Raw genomic sequence first — 24,844 nt, forward strand, 5'->3', positions numbered from 1 at the left:
TTGTGATTTAAAGCTTGTGAAAATCACAAGCTTTAATGTTTGAATGTTTGTGGGCGACAGAGGTACGAGGAGAAACAGGCCATAAACGTTTGTTTCTGTGTTGTTTAGGTCATCGGTTTGGAGGAGGATGTCAGTGTCTACGACATCGCTGATCATCCGGACTTTCACTTCCGCACGACCGACATCGTCATCAGAATATGGAACTCGGAAAACGGACAGAACGACTGTGAAAATGAGGTAAAGTGATGCGACCGACCGCCCAACACACGAAACACTCAGTTTTGTTTTATTTTTTTGTTTTTTTTAAGAGTCATGAAAATGACGCGTGTCTTTCTCCTGGACTGTAAAGGTTATGAGAACTCAAATCCAGACAAATCAAGTCCACATGTTAAGCCCACCTTCTTTGTAAGTTGAGGGCCTTCAGGGCTTCATTCATCAAGTTGTTATACAGAAAAATCGTAACGGCTGATTCTGAGGAGGTCAGGTGGAAATTTCTTTTCAGATTTGGGTGATTTTTACATGGAGTGAACCTCTACTGATTCCCAGCCTCGAAACAGTTTGCTTCTTTTGCACCTCTCCGTGGGGAAAAGTCAATATCAAATCCTAAAAAGGCTTTTTAGGCAGTACTTCACACACTAGCTGCTGCACTTTTGTCCCTCTTAGTCTTCATATTGTATTGTTGCTGATAATCGTCCCTATATTTGCCTCCTTTCAGACGTCAGTCGGTCAGGTGTACAGGGTGGATGTAAGCAGCAAAGTAGAGGTGGTGTGGGCAGACAATTCGAGGACCATTGTCCTGCCACAGGTAAGCAATTGAAGCTCATTGTGATGTCTGCGTAATCGCAGGTGAAACGTTTGTTTCTGACCCCCGATCGCTCTTGCAGCACCTCTACAACGTGGAATCGGAGATCGAGGAGACGGACTACGACTCGGTGGAAGAAACGAGCAGCGTTCTGTCGACCGAGGAGTGGGAGGACGAGAGCGACAGCTGGGAGACAGACAACGGTCTGACCCCAGAGGACGACAGCCACGTGAACAACGCGGATGCCACGGATACTGCAACGCCGACCCCGACGCCCACTGGCTCCACGACATTCATCATCCCACCGCAGGAGGGCAGCAAAGCCGGGGTTACCAGCCCCACCAAAGGAGTCTCAGGAGAGGAGGGCGAAGCGTCTATGGCGAGTCCTGCTTCTGGTGGAGGTAGGAACTCATTGGAAGAAGTTTCATCCACACAAAAAAAATATTAGTCTGGTCTTACGAGCTTATTTCAGACAGCTGTCATCAACAGCTGCAGAAAAAAGCTGCTGGTTGCAGCTGGATGGAGCTGTAACCAGTCAGCCATTAAATGGACCATGTGACGAACCACAGAGAAACAAGAAACCAACAGATGTTGGTTTATGAGCTCTCAGATACATCTGCCATCAAACTTTATAGTGCAGTTCATGTCTTTAGGCAAGTATTATGTATTCCAGTCACACGCTGCTCTAAAATTCTGCAAAACATCTCAGTATTTATCTTGATGGCATTTTCCTATATTATATTTCTCGCCTCTAGTTGTAGTTCACTATGACTCATCCACCGTCCTGCTGCCTTAAATACTTGTTAGATCAGCATGTTTGTTTATTAATCTGAAAATAACCCTCAACATGTTCAAATTTTCTTCTTTTTTGAATACTGGATGCTAAAAACTATGATACCTGGCTGTTTAAAAAAAAAAAGAAATTAACCTATAAACTGAAGACTCGTGGATGTTTTTCATGCAAAGAGTGAAGATATTAAAAAATATATAATGTGACGTCGTTTCTGGTATTTTGGTGGAATTTGTTGACCACATTTTATGGATTTATTTGCATTTATTTTGACTAGTTTGTGTATATAAAACAGTATATTTAAACCCCTTATAAAAAAATAAAAATAAGTCAAATGGAGCAAAAACAATAAAAAAAATTTGATGCAGTCAATAATCAAAATCACACGGTGCTTCCGCATCAAAGAAACAGTTTCTGTCTTTTGCTGTAAACTGCTTTTGTGGTCATTTTGTCGGCTTGTGTCTGAACCGCTGCAGGAGGAGCTGTGAACGGAGCGGAGAAACCCGGTAAGGATGGAGCCTCTCGGGGCTTCAGGGAGTTGAAAGAGGCGCTGAAGATCCTGGAGAGCTTGAAGAATATGACTGTGGAGCAGCTCTGGACCGGTGGCTCCCCAACCTCCCCGACCTCCGTCGAACCCGCTTCCATGACTAACGTGGCGAGTTCGGTGACGCCGACGACCCAAGAAAAACCGACCAAGGAGAAACGCTTCCTAGACGATATCAAGAAGCTCCAGGAAAACCTGAGGAAGACTCTGGACAACGTGGCCATCGTGGAGGAGGAGAAGATGGAAGCTGTGGTGGAGGCAGTGGGGAGTGTGGGAGCAGGGATGGAGGCGGGTGTTAAACAGGTGTGTACAATCATTTTGCTCTTACCTCGTTTAGATATCTCCGCTCATTAGACCGCGTCTTACCTGTCGCTGCGTTACAGGCAGAGAGAGCTGGAGATGAAAAGCCCCAGCAGGAGGCGCAGACACCCGTAGGTCAGCAGGAGTGGCCCAGTGAGATTCTCAGTGACACGCCGGTACTGTGCCAGCAGAGCGGCGGCAAACCCGGTGTGACATTTACCAGTGCCAAGGGGGAGGTGTTCTCGGTGCTAGAGTGGGCACCAGGTAAGACATTCAGATGTGTAACCTGTGACTCTCTTCCCCTCCGCCTCCTCTTCCTCCCCCACGCTTGTTGTCTTTGTTTTACACCATCTATCCTCCTCCAGATCTCCTTTGGTTTTATTTTTCCAGTGTCTTGATCTTTACTGAACCTTGCTCGACTGTCTGAGGCAGGAATTTCTGTCTGTTAACTTTACAAAGAAAAAGTACTGACAAACCACATAAATGCGCTGAGATGTTGCTGTTGGTTTTTCTCCAGAGCTGAAAAATGAAGTAAACTTGAAATGTTAAAAAAGTGCACTTCCTTTAAGCTGGCTTCAAAAATAGAGACAACAGAAGTTTATTTACAGCCTGCAGGAAAACCGTTATGGCCTCTGCGGATGGTTTCCCAAACTCGCCGTAGCTGATAACTAAACACCCCGCCCCCTTATCCAAATATGGTCAATTTTGGCTCCAAAACACAAACACAGCTGCGGCCAAAACACAGATGTTGAGTCCATGTTTGCTTTATATGGTTTATGGGCACAATCGGGTGGTTTACATCATCGGTGTAGCTGAACCTGTAAGTCCAGTAGAGACCTGCAGATCGTTCAGGAGGACAGAGGATGAACGGCAAATACAATAAATATACACGTCGTGTCAGAAGTGGGTCAGATCACCATCAGCCTGATCTGCTGCTTTAGGATTTATTTTTTCCCTGCATGGTTTTCACTAACACAGTCGCACCTGTGAACGCATCGTTTTGTGTACTGAATGCTCAGTTAATTGTGTAGATTTCTTTCTTACTGTGGTCGTGTTCAGTCATCATTCGTCGCCGTCCTCCTTTCTGTCTCTCACAGAAACTCACTCGTTTAAGAAAATGGAGTTCCAGCCTGCGGAGGCGAAGAAGTTCTTCAGCACGGTGAGGAAGGAAATGGCTCTGCTAGCGACATCGCTGCCTGATGGCATCATGGTCAAAACCTTTGAGGACCGCATGGTGGGTTTCCTGTCATTAATGCCGGGAAAGTAAAGCAGTGCATGCTTTTATTGTCATTTTTCAGAATTAAACTTTTCTGCTTTTCCTGATTTTCCACCTTTGGTTTCTTCTCGGAAACAGAAAGTTTGTGAGCGTGTCTGAAGGCTTAAAAGGGGAGGAGCTAAATTGTCTTGTTTACAGTGTAGATTAATTGAAGAGCTGAGTTGAAGGTTGCGTAAAAGCTGAGGATTATTTTGAACTGTAGGTTATGCAAAGCTAGTGTAGTGGAGTCACTTTGTTCTGCTATCTCATACGTATTCTCCTGCAGACGCCTGAACATCGGCCTCCTTTAGATTACAACATCAAACATGTTGTACTTTTCTTTTGTCGCTCCACCACAGGACCTGTTCTCGGCTCTGATCAAAGGGCCGACTCGTACGCCCTACGAGGACGGTGTGTTCCTGTTTGACATCCAGCTGCCTAACATCTACCCAGCTGTGCCGCCTCTGTTTCGATACCTGTCCCAGTGCAGCGGCCGCCTCAATCCCAACCTCTACGACAACGGCAAGGTCTGCGTCAGCCTGCTGGGCACCTGGATAGGCAAGGTGAGTGCCGGAGGTGTGGACAGCCTCAAGATGGTCTTTGTAGCCCGAGCACATGATTCAGAGTATTCTCAGTGGACTTTTATCAGGTCACTGCAGTACGGTGTTCACCAATCTGTCCCTCTTCTTCATCACCCAATCATAAACAACATCAGTGAAGTGTGTTTCTCCAAACTTCAGCCTGAAAGATTCAGTTGATCACCCTGAAGTGTTTTTGTTAAACCAGTTTAAACTTTTGAATTAATTGGACTTGGCAGTCAGTAGAGTCTTTCTGGTGTGTCTGATGTACGAGGTGTCACATTTCAGATTTTCCTGATTGTAGTAGGTTGGTTTTTTGTTTTGTTTTTTTCCACTGTTGCTTCAGTGTGGCTGATTCAACCACTATGGATGATTAGAGTGGTGTGGATTTCAGGGTGGATATATGACTCTTGGCAAGAGGGGGAAGGAAAAACTCCCTTTTAACAGGAAGAAACCTCCTACAGAACCAGGCTCAGGGAAGAGAAGAGGGAGACAAGATAGCTGGAGACACGGAGAATAACACACATTTCTTTCACCTTTAATGAAAAGAATAGAGGACTAACTTAGAAACAGCACTGTAACTGTAACCAACCAGGTTATAGTTACAGTTAAACTCTCAACATATGAACCTAAAGTACGAATTGTATAACTGCTGAATGTTTTGGGGTTTAAAGTGTCCGGGCTGCACACACACAGTACCTTTGGATGTTTTATTGTAATCTAATGTGAGAAAAGTGTAATCTGGGGACGACTTTACTTTAGCTTATTGTAGCGTTAAGTGAACTGTTCACTAGTCAGAGACGTCAGTGCTGAGCTGTTTTAATGCTGCTGTGATCTGCAGGGCACTGAGAGATGGACCAGCAAGTCCAGCCTGTTGCAAGTCCTCATCTCGATACAAGGTTAGTGCAATCACACACCCACACACACAGATTGTGCATCCATCACTACAGAGGACCTCACACTGACTCACTTTCATTTCCTGCAGATTTTCTCTCACCCTGGTCTAACCTTTACTTACTCTGACCTCTAAAGCTTGCATTCCTAACTTAACAAAGTACATTGTCCTCACAAGGAAGACACGTCCCCACAATGTGAACATGAAACTGATGTAGGTCCCCAGATTGCTGTAATACCAAGCACACACACACACTGCTGCTTCTCTTCTCTGCAGCTGAAAATGTTTTATTCATGTTTTCATTTGCTCAGAAGTTACTCAACTAAATATATCTGCCTCACACACAGACATGACACCATGTCCATACAACATCTGCAGCCTGCCAGACTAACAGAATCCAGGTTTTAAATCTCGGATATCTTTTAGCTTCAAATGTTGCAGTTGAATTAGCAGATTTCACAGTCTTGAGCTATTTTTCTGTTTTTCACAAATCCTGATTCGATGTGTGCCTGCAGGCCTTATCCTCGTCAATGAGCCTTACTACAACGAGGCCGGCTTCGACAGTGACCGAGGCCTCCAGGAGGGATACGAGAACAGTCGCTGCTACAATGAGATGGCTCTGATCAAGATGGTGCAGTCTATGACGCAACTCCTCCAGAATCCCATTGAGGTCTTCAAGCAGGAGATCCAGGAGCACTTTGTTTCTAATGGCTGGCGGCTCGTCCACCGGCTGGAGTCGTGGCTGGAGCTGCACGACTCTGCGGAGCGAGGGCAGGCCGCACACCCGTACTCCAGGGCTCAGCACTCCAAGGACCGACCTTCATCTGTGGAGCCTCTGGATGAGCAGCTGGCCCTGGGATCGGGGCCCGTGGCGGTGGCCCACAGCAGCCCCGGTAAGGCGGGGGAGGAGGGATACACGGGAGCAGGCGTCACCAGTATTATGGAGGAGGAGCTGGAGGATTCAGGACTGAGTCCCTCCACCACAGCAGCCTCTCAGCAGGAGCTGGGCAACAACTCAGACTGCGACAGCAACCTGGGGAACAGCTCTCTGGGCAGTGAAAACAGGGGCAGCGCTGCGGGGCCCGGCTCCGTAAGCCGCACCGGGACGTCCGAGTTGGGTTCTGCCGCAGCGAGCGCAGGAGGGGCGGGCTCCTCGGGGAGCCAGCCAGTGGTGAGACCAAAGAAAAGGAGAAAGAGCTACCGAAGCTTCCTCCCGGAGGGCAGCGGTTACCCCGACATCGGCTTCCCGCTCTTCCCGCTTTCAAAGGGATTCGTGAAGAGCGTCCGAGGCGTGCTGCAGCAGTACCGAGCTGCGCTGGCAGCCGCAGGCATCCCCGAGCACACAGAGGACAAGTAAGTGCCTCCTCATCCTTTCCCAGTATGCCACTGCACTGTTCCCTGCTCCTTTTCCTCCTCTTCTTCTACCTTTTCATCCGCCTCAAGCCGTCGAGGAGGATCCATTACTTGTTGTCTGGGAGAGGGGGGCTACAGCTTTCTGTCTGCTGTACCCCTGTCCAGAGCTGCACTAAGCCCCCAGCACTGCCCACATTTTTAACCTTTACCTCCATTTCTTAGTCTTTACTGCTCCTGCTGCCCTGAACTCCACAACATTCTGCCTTTTCTTGCCCCCATAATCGAACCACGATTGCAAGAGAGCCGCACCTTTGATCGGGAGCGTGAGCGGGCTCTGCTCGGGACGACGATTTGATCATGTTTTTGTTTCCTTCAGTGTCCCTGCAGACGAGTGCGAAGCATAAAGAGCGACTCACCCACCTGCACACACACCTGAGGGAGCTGCCTCGTCATTCACACACTGTCATCTTTTCATGGACGCAGGTTAAAAAAAAAAAAAAAAAAAAACAGAAAAGGGGGAAAAAAAGTGGCGCCAGTAAGAACTGTGGTGGCGTGGATGCAAAAAGAAAAAAAAAAAAAAAGAGTGAGATGAGGAATCAGTGCCATGTCCTCTCCTACACCCCCTCTCATGATCCCACTAGCCTCCAGCATCCTCTGCCGTATGGGGGGGGGGGGGGATTTGCCGGATGAAGAAGTAACTGGGTACCACTGGAAAAACTGCACAGCCCAGCTCCCGGTCAGCGACGGGTCGACTGCAGCTATCTGTAGCACTACTGATGTTATCACTGTACCATCCTGCACTACAACGAGCGAACGAACGAAAGGACAATCAAGTTTGGGAGAGGCGACGCGCATAAAACCACTTTTTCTCACCGGTTGTTACGCTTTCTGCCAAATTCTCTCTGTTCACACACTCACGCGAATCTTCACAGAAGAACAGGCCGAACGTCAGTAAAACTGCCAACCACAGACCACTTCTACCACCACACGCTCGCTGGCATCTTCCTTCGCTCATCACCGGAGCACGCGGCGAACATCGAGTGGCAAAGTTTACATACGAATCAACCTCCGGAGGTTTGGAGCTGTTTGGTGTGCGTGCAGAGGAGCACGCGGTGCGGCCAGTCGGGCGAGTGTATGTGGCGCAGTTTAGTCGGAGGATTTATCAAGGCGGTTCGTACGCCAACGTCGAACTTTTGATCCATTGATCCTACACTGAACTGTAGTCAACCCCACATCACTGCAGATGACACAACTTAAACAATGAAAAACGACAACAAAAAAAATCCACACGGCATCCATTCCGCCATCTCATGTCAACATGTTGCCTTACTTGAATTGTTCTTAATGATCTCTTGTGTACAGAGCTGCTTGTGTCTTGCTTTACTCATTAACCCACGCAGGCCTGGACACGCATTAAAAACCACTAAAATCCTGCTCCAGTGTTTTTTGTTTTTTTCCCTTCTCTCATTCCCCTTCCCACCGCTGCCGTGTTCTGATTCGTTCCCCCTCCAAACTGCACGTGCCCAGTTGAATTAGATCAGAACGTAAACTGCAGTCGAGTATGAATGTTGATGATATAATTAATCTGCCTAATTGTTCATTTTTAGTTAGTTTTCTGATTCAAGTGGCCAATGGGATGACGCCTCTACAGTAAATATCTTACATTTGGATGAAAGGAGAAAAAAAAGGGGTTTTAGCTACAAAGTTTCCACAAAGCTGTGAAACTCAAACCTTTGGGTCCAATCGTGCTTCCTGAGGAAAATCTGCATTCTGTGTTTACAACTTTTGAAAGAATTGCATTCGTTATTCTTATTCTACTAAATATTATTAGTAATTATTATTATTGGACAGGTCAGACATGCCCTGTGATGCTTTAATAGCGCTGCCTGTGCTGATCTGTGATGCTGAGAAGTGTTTGTGGATGAGAAAGCAGTAACAGAAGAGTATGAAAGTATAGAAACAACAAGCCAAGAGCCGCTGCGTTTAGAGACTTATAATAATTAATAAACGAATAAACATGAGGGTATTTTTTGTTTTGTATTGTCTTCCATTTTTTTTTACCCCCCCCCTTTTTTTTCTTTTCTTCCCCCTGTATCAGATGTGGAAATCAGGCATCCGTGATTTGTTTTCCTCTTCTCAGATTTTACTTTTTTCATGATTTCACTGCCTTTACTGCTTCCTCTAGCATCGTTTCCCTCTTCTTTTTTTTTTTTTTTTTTTAACCTCCTGTCATCATGCTGCTGTTCGTAAAATGTCGCACATCTCAAGAGGAGCGTGTTTCCCTCCCCGGCTCCACCGAGAACCAGGAGGTGACATTACTCCCGCCATCTTCATCTTTCGCCCTCGTCCTCATTTATCAACAGAAGCATTAACAGAAAATGTGAATCCATCTCTAGATCTCAAAATAAAAGTCCGACAGGATATCAAGCCCATGACGCTTTGTATAATTTTCTGTGTATGTGTGTATATTCTTCAGATTGAAACCATTATTATTATTATTATTATTATTATTATTATTATTAATGCGAGAGGTTTGTTTTACAGCCAAAGCATGTAACATTGTTGCTTTAAGCCTTTCGAATGGGCTACACACAAGACTTGACTGTACGATGTCTACATTTCCACAGTGGCCTGTTATTGATATAATATTTAAAAAAACAAACAAAAAAAAAGGAACTCAGTTATAATTTGTAGCCTGATTCCCTCTGTACAGACATCATGACTATATTGAAATATATGAATACATACAGTATATATTTAACACAAACTTGAGTTGTGATGAGTCGGGGCGTAGAGTATGTACAAAATGCTGAGTGTGTATTGTACTTATTGTTTCATCTTTTTAATGGTTTACTTTTGTTGCTTTAAGACGACTGTACAGTGATGTATTAAACTTTGCAAGCATTACCATAGAAGTTTTGTGGCTTTATTTGCGCCGGATACAAAAATAATAAGAAGGAAATCACCTGAAAAGTACAAACTCGGTAATGAATGAATGTTATTAAAGGCGACCTGCTCCACTTTTAACCTGTTTCTCTGTCAGATACAAGCTCTTACAGTGACTTTTTATTTTTTTGTACCTGTATGATGTCAGAAAGAAGGGAGGTCCTGAATATCATTATCTTAGGCACAGAAGCTCCACCCACCTGCTGTTCAAACCTTCTGTTTGCAAGTTGCAGTCAATCAGAAAAAAGTTGGGTTAAAGGGGGAGGAGCTAAAAGGTCCAGTGTGAATCAAGCCTGCTGCTGTAGTGGAGGACATGCTGGAAATGAACAGGTTCAATTACCTGTGTATCCAAACCCTGATGCAGCTGTGAACGGGAAAGAAAAACAAAGTATGCAGGTGTACAGAGCGGCACATGAGCACGGATGATCGTTTTCTTAACGCTGGATTATCAACCTGTCCGGAGGGAACTTTGCTTCTTGTCCATTGTTTGGATGAGCTCCAGCCTCACCTGTTATCCTACTTGGACAGGTGATTAGGAAGTTGGTGGTTGAATGCACTGGTCTGACTGTTTAAGAAATTGGTCCCTTTTCATTGGGTTGAATTAAAGAGTTATGGCTGCTGTAGAGATGAATATGGCAAAGCCTCGGGGCTAGTTCAGCTACACTGCCTCAAACACACGAATGGTTTGAAACATTGAGAGATGCTGTGTTGTAGTTTTTTTTTGTTTTTCCCTCCAGATGATGAAGCTGAAATGCTCTCAGACCGGGTCGAGGTCAAAATGAAGGCGCCAGCGTCTCCAGGTGTTTAAACCAAAATAAATCCGTATCTGTGAAACTGAGATTTCGAGTCAGCAGAGGCAGAAAATTTAATAAAACAAATTGATTTTCCTGCAGCCCATCAGCTGAGATTGTCATATGAACATCATGGGCATGAATGTCATAATTTTGGGCTCTTGATGAGTTCTTTTTTCTAGGGTTGGGATGATTGTACAGCATCTTTAATCATTTTAAAAAACAAGAATTAGGTGTGCTAGTTTGAATTTGTTGGATTTTCTCTAATCCACCCAGGGCTAAAATGTATCCGCCTTTATCTACTTTAAAAAAAAAATAATAATTGTGTGTTCGGCATCATTAGTGTGTTGGAAGATCTGTGTCCACGTTTCAACTGTCTAGCTCTTGATTTGAGGGGAAGCTGAAGAATTTGGAGGGGTAGTCTTTCTTTATTATTCCACCACTTTGTGTCATGTACCAGTACCACAGGCAGCAAAACGGCCCAAAAGCATGATTCTACCACCACCATGCTTGACAACTGGTACAGTGTTCTTTGAAAGCCTCACATTTACTCCTCTAACCAAAAAGCTCAGTCTTTTCTCCTGAAGGCGTTTGGCTTGTGTGGGCAGCCGAGTCGAGCTTGAAGATGATGATTTTGGAGTAGGGGCTTCTTTCTTGGTTGGCACCCTCTAATAACTCCTTGAGCTTCAGTGGCTCCTGGGTTGTTCCTGAACAACCAAACCAGCTTCCTCTCATCTGAGGATGGCAGTCCAGGTCTTCTTCCAGATCTTGGTAAAGTGGAGACATGAGCTCCACAATTTCAACAACTATTTAATTATATTTACTCAAGATTAATATAACTTTTTATCAAAAGCCCTGAATGTGGAACATTTGTCCTCAATAATCCTCCCTAGGGTGGATTTGAGTTGGACACATCCCTCATTAACACACCAGATCAGAGGTTTGCAGCGCTGCATACCTACCCACTCATTTTGGTCCAATGTCAGAAATTGTAAAGCAACTTGAACATTTAATCTTAAAGAACTGCGTTGCAGGTTTCCTGTCAGTGATAGATTATGTCTTCAGGTGTAGTTTTGAAGCAGTAACACACCTGAGAGTAAACCTGCAAAATCACCCTGTGATGCAGCTAGATGCAGGATGCATGACCCAGTCATGACTTAAACTTTTCTCCTTTGAGTTTTCTGTCCTTGTGCAGGTGATGATGATGATGATGATATCTTCCTCCTTTGTATTCAGGCCATGTGGACGCAATTACTGTGTCCCTGACCTACATATAAGATAAGCTGTGCAGGCAAACCTTTCAGTGAACATCTGATTTTTGGAGAAGTTCATCCTGACAGCAGGAAGGAGGACGACGCAGCCAGCGTTTCACAAACCAAACACTAGTTTGTCTTTTTTGTCATAATTCAATTTATTTGTTTCAGTCAAAAGCACGTCAGTAGAGTGATTTGATTAGTTTAGAAAACTTACATTCATCTAAATGGAAAAATAGATCTCTCTTAGAATAAAGAATCAATCATTCAATAATCAGCATGACTGAAAAATAAAATAAAATAAAAACAACTCGTCTTCCCTTCACCGTAAACTTTGAAACACAGAAGATGACAGCGGTTCAGAAGCAGCAGATAAAGACAAACAGCAAATTGTCAGGTCCTTCATCGCCCTATCACTCGGATTTTCAGTCACATCGACCTACAGAGGAAAACTGGTCTGACTCTCCATGTATGGGCTCAAATTGTGATCATAAATATTTTGTACATACTTTGTATGACAGCCAAACCCATCTGTTCTCTGATTGGATTGTTAAATTTGTGATTGACGTGACATTGGCCAATCAGATGAAAGGAAGAAAAATGGGGTCAGAGCTAATCCATTTCTCGCATATTTTTAATTTTCATAATAAAATATTTTCATCGGTGTCTCTAAATGTGTCCAAAAAAACAAATGAGCATTTCTTCAGTTGACCCAAAAGCAGCAAGTTAACTGCACTGCCACACTTAAACCACCGGGGGGCAGCACAATCAAGGCACACTACCACAGGACATAAAACATTTGACTGCACTGAAAAAAAAAATTAAAAATAAAAGATGTAAGTGCTCTAATGGACTCTGCATTAGAAAAAAAAATTAAATGTTACATAATGTTTGCTTTTTCAGACAGAGCAGAAAACCTGCTGCTGCTTAAGAGCAGGTTTATTTTTCTTCTAAATTTAGTCAAATTTCCAGATAATTGAACATCATCATAGCAGGTTGATCCTGCTTCATCCCCCAGCTGGACCGAGCAGGTTTCCAGCACGATTGCACAAACTTAAATTAGGGCCCGTGATTCACTTATACTATGGAAGCACAACCTCGACGTCCCACGAAGGCTTTAACGTGGCGTTGGCAACAAGCGTACATTGTGCAAAAAACACGGAAGAGGGAACAAATTTTGGTCTCTAACGATTGAGCCTTTGCAGATTCAAACAGTCGTTGGCGTGTTGAATAAAACATGGAAACATCAGCATGTTTACTGCGACTCTGTAGGCACATCGAAGCTCCACAACTTTCCTTCGTATGTGGACTTAAAGATCACCGTCGCCTCTCCCCTCCCTCATTTTACTGCTCAGCTTGAAGTGAAACACGTCCTCCTCTGACTCACTGCATCTGGACAGTCTACTAATGTTCCCCAATGATTTCCCGGGGTGAGGGGGAAGGAACACAACACCGCCCACCTCATGCAGCATTTAACAAGTCAATATCTCCCCCTTCTCCTCCTCCATGTCCACTCCCTCACACTCTGTGTAACCAGCTCCACCCAAAACCCCTGTTTAAGGCTCCTCAGTGTTCACAAACATTTTGAAATCTGCAGCCATTTTTCTGTGATTTAAAGCTCAATGCTAAGGACACCTCGGTGATGATAAATCTGCCACTGTGTGTGCGCGCTGTGACTGCTCTGCAGTGGCACCAAAAGCAACAAATAGATGGCTGAAAGCAGAAGAAGATGATGGGTGCTATGGTGAGAATGACGGGATGGCAGAGAGCGAGGCAAGGAAAAAAAAATACAAACTGAAGCATCACGTAAGTGAGGAGGAGCAGAGCCACAGCTGTTTGAGGGAGAAACTCCACCCGCGAGCACTTAAACACTTGCTGGAGGTGTAGTGGTTTTTCTAAACGGGCAAAGAGCTCTGCAGCTTTTAAGGTCCGGCATGCAGCACGACGACACGGCTGAGGGAGTTTTGTTTGTTGCGAGTGTAAAAACAAATCGGGCTTAATCAGAATTCACATCCACACAAAATGTGCCTGTGAACATTTTTCACTGGAGCGGTTTCATCCTGCGAAACCAAAAAAAACAGACACAAAAACTGAAAACTGTCGCAAGTGAAGATGGAAGCGCAGCAATCGCCTCGCAGATTTCACACCCTGTTTATGTCAACAAAACCTCTAACGAATTTTCCTCCTCTGATGTTTTCCTGCCGCTTTATGAAAATCTCGTGCCAAAAGAAAGTCTGAGTCACGAGGGAAATATGAACGTGAAAACGGTGCCAAAGCTGTGTGAGATTTCTGTGGGTGTGACCGCTTGTTTACTGTGTTTTAAGGTGGATTGCTTCTTTACATTCACTCTCACCCGTCGCCATCAGTGACCCCAACTCTAACCCGTGATTCACTTAAACGATGGAATACATATTCGTATTTGTAATCTATTAAATTTGGCAATCAGGGAACCTCTCTCGCCCAGACAAGTCTGGATCCACTGATGCCAGGCAGCAGCTTCCACAGCTGAAACTCAATTTCCCAACGTTCCAGTAGGACTTCTACTTAAATTTTGGTGTGATTCACTTGCTGAGGCCCACACAGCCTCTAGGCTGGATGAAGATATGTTGAACGCAATTCTGCTTGGACAAGTTAACGTGGCTGGTTTAAAAATCGGGAACTGGGGAGGCGCTACTGAATGTGTGAAATACCCTTTAGTGCTTTTAAGAAACAGGATCAAGTTAACGAGTTTAAGGCAACAATGAGAAACTCTTCAGAGAGCGAAACAACGTGACGGCCTCTGATCAGAAACCAGGAACGCTGGTGCAGGAGCGCCCCACGAAGCTCTGATACATGATAAAATAAATATAAATAAATTAAATATAAATACTTATATCTAATGATTATTTATACAATGTGCTTAGCTGCGGTTCACTTTAAGATACCATGAAGAAACAGACGTTTTCCTGCCTTGGCGTCGCCCGTGACACAGACGAGCACCTTCCCTCCTGAAGGTCAGGTCCATAAAGGCTTTCATTTACGAGTTTCAGCCTCTCTCACACAAACAGACACAAACACGCTGCACTGCAGAGGAGTGTAAAGGCCAGAGAAAACTAATCCCCCGTCGTTGCATAAGATGCTGTAATTCTGGCTGATGTGTTTGCTGCGACGCAGACAAACGTCGCTGTCCGTGCAGCCGCGATGAAACGAGACGCCGGGAAAAAGATGGTGATGGATTTTCGTTCTCCGGAGGCTGAACGTTTGATGAATGGATGATGAAACGTGTGGGTCTTTATGTGTTTGTGTTTTAGCTCAAATGAGGCAGGACTGCCGTCAGTTCACACAGTCATGGCTTCGGAGTGTTCAGTATTAAATTAACAGTCACATTAAATAATCAGAATTAAAAACCTAATGATGCTTAATACTTTTAAATGAAATCTTTTCACAATAACAGCCTGTTACATCAGATCTTTTTGAATTGTTTGTGCTGCTAAATTAATGTTTATTTCCTCTTTTTTCAAATGTTGTAAAACAAAACAAAAACCATTAAAGAAACATATTCACAGACTTCAGGAAATGAGGAAAAACTGAGCTGAACACTCAGTTTGAGACATTTGTTTCTCTACTCTTGAATCTTTCTGATGTCGTCGAGCAGTTTTAAGGGAAGGGAAGCTAACTGTGAATAATAAAAAGGTCAGTTTTGGCTGTTCCCAAATTTCACACAGGGCTTTACGCATGTTTAGAGATTTGTGTCTCTTCCTGGAATTAGAACTGGGGCGTGTAAACCACTACACTGTGGAGCCACTGATGTTACTCTAGTATGGAGCTTGAAATGAGCCAATTGCATCAACTTTGAACGGACTCAGTTTGTGTTGATTTACAGGTCAAAATATCTGTACTAAAATCTCTTATTGTGAAAAGAATGTTTAATAATAAAATATCAACCTAAGCTTGAAAAAAAGTCATTTTTAGTGTAATTGATGGCATTATTTGGAGTTTGTTTCATTATTTGTCTAATACTGAAGGAGGCTTGAATCCGCTGCTTTGCTCCTGCAGCTGCACAGCTCCTGATGCGACAGGTGGAACACATTTATTGTTAAACGCCGTCACAGAGCAGAGATGAAAGCGGGCAGTCGAGATTGTTCAGTCTCATCCAGTGATTAACCTCGACAGGCCTCTGTGCACCTCGGCCTGTACTGGGCCGTACTCCACCACCTCTCCGTCTACTGTAATTATTCCTTTGGGCGAGTACGGCTCCAGCCTGAGCGCCCGCACCTTAGTGTACACCAGATGTTGGCAGTTAGTAGTCAGATGTGCACCCTTCTCCATAGCTAGGAACAGCCTCAGCAGCGCGGTGGGCGATATCCCCGCTCTAACGTAAAAAAGATGAATGACGCCGTCGTCCGGGGTGGCCTCTGGTGCCGCCAGGAGATCCTCCGCCAGGTGGGATTGGTACATGGCCAGCATGAGGACAAAGTCTTCCTCCGGCACCACCACCCAGTCGTCGGGCAGCGGCTGATCCAGAGGTGGCAGCAGGGAATCGTGTGGGCCGGGGAGGGCTTTGGTGACGCTTCGGGAAGGCGTGCTCTCCACCCGCCTCACTTTGAGGGAGTTGTTGGAGTGGCAGGAGTTGTGGAAGGAGGAGTCTCTTACAGCAGGTAGTGTCACGGGGGGGACCCGATCCTTGCAGAGCATTGTGTTACTCCTCAAAGCCTCCTCGCTGTTGTGGTCCTTGGTGGCGGGCAGGTAAGCCAGCCTGCCCTTATAGACACGGAGAGAGGCCAGCCGCACCAGCGTGCCAATGGTGAAGCGGACGGCGCCAAAGTGACGGTACTTCTCGCTCTCTATATCGACGTCCGCTACAAAGCCCCAGGCCAGAGACAGGAAGGAGAAGAGACGGGGGCTGGAGCAGAGATGGACGGAGACCATATCCATGTGGGACACCAGACCTTTGCAGAGCAGGAAGCCACAGCTGACCAGGAGCTCCTCGCTGGTCACAGGAGAGGCTCTGCAGGAGGAGAGGGGACATTTAAACACTTCATGGCAGCTAAACACTTCATGGCAGCTCCTGCTTTCAGACACGACCACAGTTAGGCTGAAACAACCACATGAATAAATTATAAGTGATTTGCAAGTAAATTATTTAGGATGTATTGTGGTGATTAATTAATGTCGTTGTTAACTGTACATCTTCAGCTGTTGGATAAATGTGATTTTAAAAAATAACAACTCACAACAATATATCAGTTAATCAAGAAAGCAGTGTGCATATTATTAAATAATCAGAATATTCAGCCTTAAAGTAAATATACGACAAGATTTTGAAACGTTGACATGTAAATATGCAAGTTAGACATTTAAAAACCCAAAGACCACTTATATTTATTTTATTGCTACAGCTTAATTTAGAAATCACCTCTACAGGCCACATTCTCCTTGTGTTTTTTGTTCTGTACAAGCACATTTATGCATTTCCTGCTGCACACTCAGTCACATGGGAGGGGAGCAGGTTTAAGGGTTCAGCATTTTGCCCAAGGACACGTCAACATGCAAACTGTGGAGGTGGAGATCTCCTCCACAGACTTACTGCGAAATGACCTGCTCTACCTCCTGATCCACAATCCAAGCTTTATTTATAAAAAGAGAAACATCCACCTCAGAACAGCTTCCATTCTGGTTCCATTTAATCATTATTTGCAATGAAATCTATTTAAATGTGAGCGACGGGCTTTTGTAATGTAAAGCAGAGGCGTCTGATCCAAACTGGAAACATATCTAGACCCTCAACTAAACTAAAGCTGATTTTCAGTGTTGATTTATGTTTCAGTTCATAAAATATCAACAACAAATCATTTGAGACTCTGCAGACAGAGTTTCCCCTCATCAGTCTGGCAGGAGGAGGCAGTTAAAAAAATCTGGTTTCAAACACAAGATAAAGACACCAAAATATAACAGAAAGGCTCCTTCTGTATTTTTAGGAAGTGGGTCAAGGCATCCTTGTGTTTTTGTAAGTGAACTTTAAAAAGTGGCGTTATACAATACAGGGCTAACAGTGACCTTGTTGTGCTATCTGAAATCACTGAGGTGGGGGAGAGAAGAGGTGGAGCCCCTACAAAGCTCAGAGGGTGGGGGTGTAGGCGAAGGACAGTGTGGGCCTTCAGATAACAAAGACGACCCCATCTGGGAGAACGGATACAGAGGTGGAAGGTCACGTTAACACGCACCCACAGATTTGCCGGCTGTTACAGCCAACGGCCAATTACAGCGAGGAATGGACGTCTCAGCGGAGCTCAGATATCTCCATATTCAACATCCTGAATTTATTCATCAGTCTAGCTTTCCAAACAAACTCATCTACATTTTCACAGCTCTGTTACTGTATAATCACGCTCTGGTAAAAAGGTCAAGAAATAATCTGATTATAAGGCGATTTCCAGCTCATCCTGCTTTGCCTCTCAGTTTTATGTGTTAAAGGTATTAATTCAATTTATAGAGCACCGAACCACAACATGATTTATAGACGTGCTCTTGGATTGTTTGGGGTAATAAAGAGCAAAGAAATAAACCTTTGTGAGCAGCGTGCAACTGTGTGCAGATTTCAGCAACATCTACTTTCAGAGAGATAGTTCTGTCAATGTCAGAAGAAAGAGCAAGACGCGATCAGAGAGCAGCAGGATGCTGTTTGTGGCATAAAAATGTCAAACATTTAGCAACATGTTAGCAACAATGAGGTGAAATAAAGCAGGTTGACAAGAGAGATTCAAATACCCAAAATGAAAAACTGAATGCCTACCCAACGAACAAATATTGAATAGTCAAATATTTGGCCAATCATGGTACACGATCTTAAGTTTAGTGATTTACCTAACAAAAGAAAGCTCACCGGTTTGATCCCAGGAGGAGACACAAATCCCTTTGGGGTTGCGCCAGAAAGGCCATCTGATGTCAAAAAAACAAAAACAGAACATGTGGAGCTACCTGCCTACCTTGTGAATAGGGAACCAGCCAAAAGTAGCTCTTCATTGTACAATACCTTAAAGTATAGAGTAAGTGCACAGCAACAATGTGGAGGAGAAGCTCGGTGTTAACAGAAAAAAGCTTCAGATGGAGGCTCAAGAACGGCAGCCATCTTCCTTTGACTGATGTCCACCGATGAAAAGCAAAGTGTCTTAAAGGTGTTTAGCACATAAGTCATCGCCTGAGTTTAATCTGAGAACTACTGTTTCTGTGGTGTCGTGCGCAGCCGTATTCACTGTGTGTGAAGTGGACAGGAACATGAATGAGAACAGAGGGGGTCCCAGTATGCAGCCTTGAGGAACACCGAGGTTAAACTGCATTTATTGTCCACATTTCAATGCACTAATTTCTCTCCTATATTAAACATGCAGTGACATTAACTATAACACACACTCTTCTGCTCACTGATGATGCATCAAGGTCTATTTGTGGGTCTCACTCATGGATAAGAACATATAAAAATGACCTCCTGGATCACTTGACCTGTGTAAACATTTTCTAATTGCTTTAGGTTCTCAATCACTAGTTTAAAATCTCATTGATTACAACTAATAGATTAGATTAGAGTCCAAAAGAAGGATAAAAGTACAACTGCACTAAAAATGTGCTTTATCCTCTTAGACTTTGACTTACATATTTATTCACATTTTACAACACAAACATCCCACTGTATTCCACAACTAACTCATCAGGAAAGTGTGAAATTAAGTCATGGATAGAGGGAGCCAATGGGCCGTTTTCCATATCTATCCATCTTTTATTTACAGTCAGTAGGTCTGAATGTTAGTGTAGCTCACTGAAGTGGTTGGTCTCTTTCAAACTGGAATAATGGTGGTAGCTTTGAAGCATTGGGAGACTACAGCCTGTGACAGACACATATTGAAGCTGCTGGTGTTAGTTAAGCGGCGAAGCCTTGCTGCACCCATCCAGGACTCCTGTCAGGGCCTGCCGCTTCCGCGGAGTCTTCTGTCATGTGTCCACAGCATCAGTGGTGCGCCTGGCGCTGTGGGCTTTGCTCTCTGTCATTTCCTTGTTATTCCTGTCTGAGTGGGCAATAAATCTGTTGCTCTCCTGATGGGATGACGGATGTGGTGGGGGTGGTACCGTTGTGACAAGCGATATAGAACTGTATGGCTTGCCATTGATGGTTGGATGACGTTGTAGCTCCTGCTCAGAAGCAAATTAGACCCTCAGCCAGCAAACCTGCACACTGCCAGTGTTTTGCATAACACCAAATACATTCTAGCTGTCGCTCGTTTGATCCACGTAGCCTCGGTGAACCCGACATTCAGCTGGGAATAATACCAAATACAATCTGGCCAGGGCTACTGCAGGACAGAGAGGGAGAGATTTTCTGGATGCCCCGGGACTGTGAGAGGAGAGTAAACAATGCAGAATCTGGTCCCTTCCTCCCATTGTTGCTGCCGCTCTCACTGGAAGACTATTGTTTGAGATGAGAAGCTGATTGGCAGATGAAAGAATAAACCACCAGTGAGAGGTGTTTTCTTCAGTTTGACTATATTCACTTTAACTTTTATTCAGTCTGGAATCCCCCCCCCCATTATTATTTTTTTAAATCCAAGACAGCAGGACAAAAAACTGCTTGACTACAAAAAACACCCGCCGAAAAAAACAACACTTGAGTGAAAAATTATTTAATTAAATAAAACAGCGAGGCGCTCAGATAAAGCTCATGTGACCTACAAAAAAAGAAGCAGCTTGAAAAGGAAGCGCCTCAAAGCACTTAAACAAGCTTTTTTCCCCATTTCCCACATGGTGACTTTAGAGTATAAAGAGCAGAATATCTAAACACACAAATAGAAGCCACAGTTCAAAAGCTGTTTACATAGAGGGACGCAAATTTGTATAGAAATGGACCAAGAAGCCACATCTTTATGAAACAAACCAACCACCTGTAAGAAAATTAACTGCGTGTCACATGTTTTGGTACCAAACGAAGGGATGATTTAGGCACGTACACTCTCCAGTGGTGTGAGCTGCCTATTAGTGGAAATAAATACCAGTAAGAAGAACTGAGAACACCTGACACGAGCCACTTAAACAGAGATGCAAGTCCTTAACCAAGAAACAATTGTAGGCAATGGCTGTTGGAGACCAACTGCAAGTAGCTACAGTGACCAACTGGTCAACTTAACCAGCAACACCCTGAGGGCAACATGTTGCAATCAATCAATCAGTCTGTGTTGATTTGTGCAACTTGTCTGTAAAACATCTCTTTGCAATTGGGGCCTCGACTGGTTTGCAACTGGTTGCACTCTTGTTATATTCCTACATAAAATCAAGGCTGTGTTTGTTAATCATGTTTCAAATCTTCAAATCCAGTTGCTTTGAAGATGGCAACTGACTGCGAGTCGCCCATACCTGGTTCTTTCTTTGACTTGACCATTTAAAAGATTGTTGTCAAGACTGTTTCGTTCACTGCACACAAATGCAATAATTTGGACGTGCCCCAGTGTCCATCCACTGTTTTCTCTAATGTGACTGCAGCATCATGTTAAGATGCAACAGAAACGGCCGCACAAAGTGATGATTTGGCATCGTGCCCTGCTAAGAGTGACAGTCCTGTTTTATGCTTCTGGTAATTACAAGGAAGTATGAGTGCATAAAGAGTCCTGACACATCAAGAAGATGATTTAGGAGTCACTGGCCCAGCATATGAAGGCAATGAGTAAATTATGTCATGTAACCAATAAATGGTTCAGTATTTACTGCAAACTGGAAAAAAATACAACAAAAAACAAGGTATGCTTCTTCTTCTCATCATCATCATCATCATCATTATTATTGCACAGATAATTAAAAAAAGGAAAACATAACATCTGCTGCCACTGACCTTTTAAATAACAGCTTTTAATGTTAATATTTTATTCCAGATGTTTCCGTGTTATGATGTTATATTTATTGCATTTAACTGTTTGGTTGATGGTTGAGTGACTTCTGCTGATTGTAGCCCTCAGGGATCATTACGATGTCCTTGACCCCTGATGTACTGCAGGTTTCAGACTCAAACCGATGACACTGTACTTCATAAACAACGCCACTGGTCTTTTTCTTTTTAGACAGTAGTTAGTAACAGTTTATGCTACATGAACATTTACAGATAAACGTGGTCTGATACATATGCTGATATCAGCTGAGGACAGCTTTATTATTAGGTGATATGTGGTTAACTGATTTTTAAACTCCTCCCATCAACTGTGTTCTGAGTGTTTGAGTTTCCCACTAACTACAGACCAAACTGTGTCACTGCAGGGATAGTGTGTGATACGCGAGTAAGCTGCTTGTATGTATTTGTGTTATAATAAATGTCACTGCATGTATAGGGTAAACGAGTTCCTTTATCTTCTGTCCCTCTGACTTCTTCTTTCTGTCCTGTGTTCAGGCTGAATGATCTCCAAACAATAACCCATTTGAATGAGTCATGAATAATTAATTCAGATGAGAGGAGTGCATTTTACAACGAAAAGCACCAAAAGGAGTCAGGACCATGTGTGTCTGAGGTTCAGCTGTGCAAAAGATGCTGTATCTACAGCAACGCTGCACATAAATACGTCCTATTGATTTCTGTAACATGTCCACAACATTTTACAGAAAAAGCTGTTGTTATATGACTGATGAGAAACAGAAGGTTCAACAGGCCCCACTGAACCACACTTAAAGGGATCAGAGCCACGATTCAGAGTCCTTGTCTGCAGATCTTTGTTCTTACGTGAGAATAAAAATAGACAGACCTCCTCCTGCTACAATCACTTGCTAAGAAAGTAATTACTAATGACAGCTACTGTTTGGTTGAAACTACACACTGCATGTGATTTAAATCACTTAACCACAGGTATGTGCATGCTGCTCGTGTAATGGTGTGGCTCAGGCTGGTATGTTCACAGACTGGCTGGACTGGTTTCGGTGGAGCTCTACACCAGGGGTTCAGCATGAGAAACGAATCATTTTTTACTACCGATTAATCTGCTCATTAATTATTAGCGTAATTTTAAAATTGCAAAACCAAAAGATCTTTATTTTTAAGATGATGTTTTACTTTATCTATCCAACAGTCCAAAACTGGAAAAAAAAAGGTTCAAGGTTTTGAGGTTTCTACAGAGTGCTGATGACTGATTTGTGCATGTGTGTGCGTGCCTCACCCAGAGTAATGATGTATGGATGCAGCCAAGGCGTTGCCTGATCCACCAGGAAGGATACCCAGCGGTGTCTGGATGGCCTCCTCCCAATCTGGCCTCTCTAGCAGACCATTTATCACCTGACGCACACAGAAAATACAGCCTCAGTAAGGTGGCCTGAAAAATTTACTGTGTCAGCTAGCCAGTGACAGATATACACTGTATGGACCAAAGTACGGGGCCACCTGCACATCAAACCAGCAGGAGCTGGTGACCGTGGAAAGCCATGCAATTAAGATTTTGCGCTGATGTTAATGCAAGAGGAGGTTTGGAACTGTAAGGCTGAGGTTCTGTGGTCCCCACACACTTCCACTTTGCAATAATAGCACTTAGAGCTGATCATAGAATATTTAGGAGGGAAGAAATTTCATAAACTGACTTGCTGCAGCAGCGGTATCCTGTTACAGTCACACGCTTGACTTCAGTGAGCTCTTTAGAATGATTCTTTTCACAAGGTGTTTGATGAAAGCAGCTACATTCAGATATCAAGAGAAAGTGTGGCCCAATTTTGTCCATAGTTTACTTGCATTTACAATGTATTTTTTGCTGAAAGTACAGTAATGCAGGTTGTAAATATTGATATCATATCAACAGTTTATAATACTCTTAGAAACACCTGCAGTGCATGCAGCAGTGCAGCAGAGTCGAATGGCATCTGCACAGCAAGTTTCCAACCACCAATCCATCCATACACTTTTTTAACTGCTTGTCCAATTCAGGATCGTGGGGGCCTAGAGCCTATCCCAGTTGTCATAGGAGAAAAGGAAGGGTACACCTGAGACATGATGCCAGTTTATCACAGGGTTAACATAAATTAATCACCAATCAACCGAATACGCACGTCTTTGGACCGTGGGAAGAAACCAAAGACCTGAACAAAATCCATGCAGGCAGGGGAGAAAACACAGAAAAGCTCCTGCTGGCTGAAATGTTCAAACTAGGAAACCTCTGTGTGGGCTGACAACGCTAACCAATGCTACACTGTGTTGCTGAAATTTCTAGCATTGTACATATGTATATATTCTATGTAGCAAGTATTGTATGAAATACTGTGGTGGGGAGAAACAATAACCCATGATTTTTCCCATTTCAACTCTAACACGTCATTGTCATCAGCTCCAAAAGTCCGGTATTGGTCAGGCTCCAACAGTCAGCATCCAGCCTGGTAGCACAATCTTTTGTAGTACTGTGGAGTGCTAATATTCATGTGCTCACAGAGAGAATAGAAAACTAGTGTGTTTACGCCATTGTACTCACTCATTTTACCTTTTAGGAATGCAATTTTAACCATTTTAGACCGAAATAACCCAGGCAGAGCCTATGTACATTTAACCTAACACTGTCTGTGTGATGGATGACTGTGGTGAATTTGGTGGGTTGAGTAGCTGACTGCTGTTTCTACTGGCCTGCTCTTTTTTGATTGGCAGGCTACATTTTTAGTTATTTGTCTAATAAATGTCAGAAATTGCCCATGTCTTTAAAAAATGACCATACAATCAAAACATTTATGCCCAAAAATGCTGATTTCACATAATTTGCTTTTATGTAAATATAAAACGATGTAAAACATTATTTTTAATAGAATCTGGCCAAATGAAACATACTTGACTGTCATACATACAGTTTATAAAAAGTATATTTGAATAAATAAACAGCTGAGTTCATATATTCCAGCTGGATTGGTTTTGAGATTACGGTGGTGTTTTTGGTTATGAACATAGTGCACGTGTGTGTCTTTACCTCATACAGAAGTCCGTCTCCTGACATGATGACTAAAGCGTCCCACTGCGACAGGTCGGCCTCTTTCACCATCTCCCGAGCGTGATTCTGCCGCTCTGCAAGACAAACAGAGAAAATATGTAAAGTATGTTGACTCATGCAGGTTTGTCTTTCCTGGAAGAGAAATCTGAAAAGGGGGACACCTTCTCAAAATGTCAGCTTCATTCCTCCTCAGAGGAAGGTCATGGTTGGCCCTCAGAGGTGTAGCTACTTGTGTTACAGCTGAATAGCATAGCTGTGCGAGGACGGCCAAAAGACAGCAACATGACACAAACACGAACATCTGAGGCAGTCTGAGTAGATCCCTGCTCCTCCTGTAGTTTTAGTCTTCCTTCCCTTCAGTTTCCAAATTAAAGTATCACCGTG

General features: G+C 43.8%; 2 protein-coding genes across 2 annotated transcripts in view; one reads left to right on the forward strand and one right to left on the reverse strand.

Annotated features, from left to right (window-relative positions):
- Positions 1-9,432, forward strand: part of ube2o (ubiquitin-conjugating enzyme E2O) — a 46,269-nt gene extending 36,837 nt beyond the window's left edge. The window contains exons 14-23 of the mRNA XM_082537386.1: positions 109-237; positions 716-805; positions 885-1,203; positions 2,069-2,439; positions 2,520-2,700; positions 3,534-3,670; positions 4,051-4,254; positions 5,111-5,168; positions 5,680-6,517; positions 6,894-9,432. Coding sequence (XP_082393512.1) covers positions 109-237; positions 716-805; positions 885-1,203; positions 2,069-2,439; positions 2,520-2,700; positions 3,534-3,670; positions 4,051-4,254; positions 5,111-5,168; positions 5,680-6,517; positions 6,894-6,921 — 2,355 coding nt within the window. The 3' untranslated portion in view covers positions 6,922-9,432. The remainder of the gene's footprint in view (positions 1-108; positions 238-715; positions 806-884; positions 1,204-2,068; positions 2,440-2,519; positions 2,701-3,533; positions 3,671-4,050; positions 4,255-5,110; positions 5,169-5,679; positions 6,518-6,893) is intronic.
- A 2,998-nt stretch (positions 9,433-12,430) lies between these two features.
- Positions 12,431-24,844, reverse strand: part of LOC309709077 (sphingosine kinase 1-like) — a 41,290-nt gene continuing 28,876 nt past the window's right edge. The window contains exons 3-5 of the mRNA XM_082537528.1: positions 24,440-24,534; positions 22,664-22,779; positions 12,431-16,494 (exon numbers count right to left, since the gene is read on the reverse strand). Of these exons, the coding sequence (XP_082393654.1) occupies positions 15,636-16,494; positions 22,664-22,779; positions 24,440-24,534 (1,070 nt within the window). The 3' untranslated portion in view covers positions 12,431-15,635. The remainder of the gene's footprint in view (positions 16,495-22,663; positions 22,780-24,439; positions 24,535-24,844) is intronic.

The sequence above is a fragment of the Aulonocara stuartgranti genome (assembly GCF_965226115.1).
Source record: "Aulonocara stuartgranti genome assembly, chromosome: 6".
NCBI lineage: Eukaryota > Metazoa > Chordata > Actinopteri > Cichliformes > Cichlidae > Aulonocara > Aulonocara stuartgranti.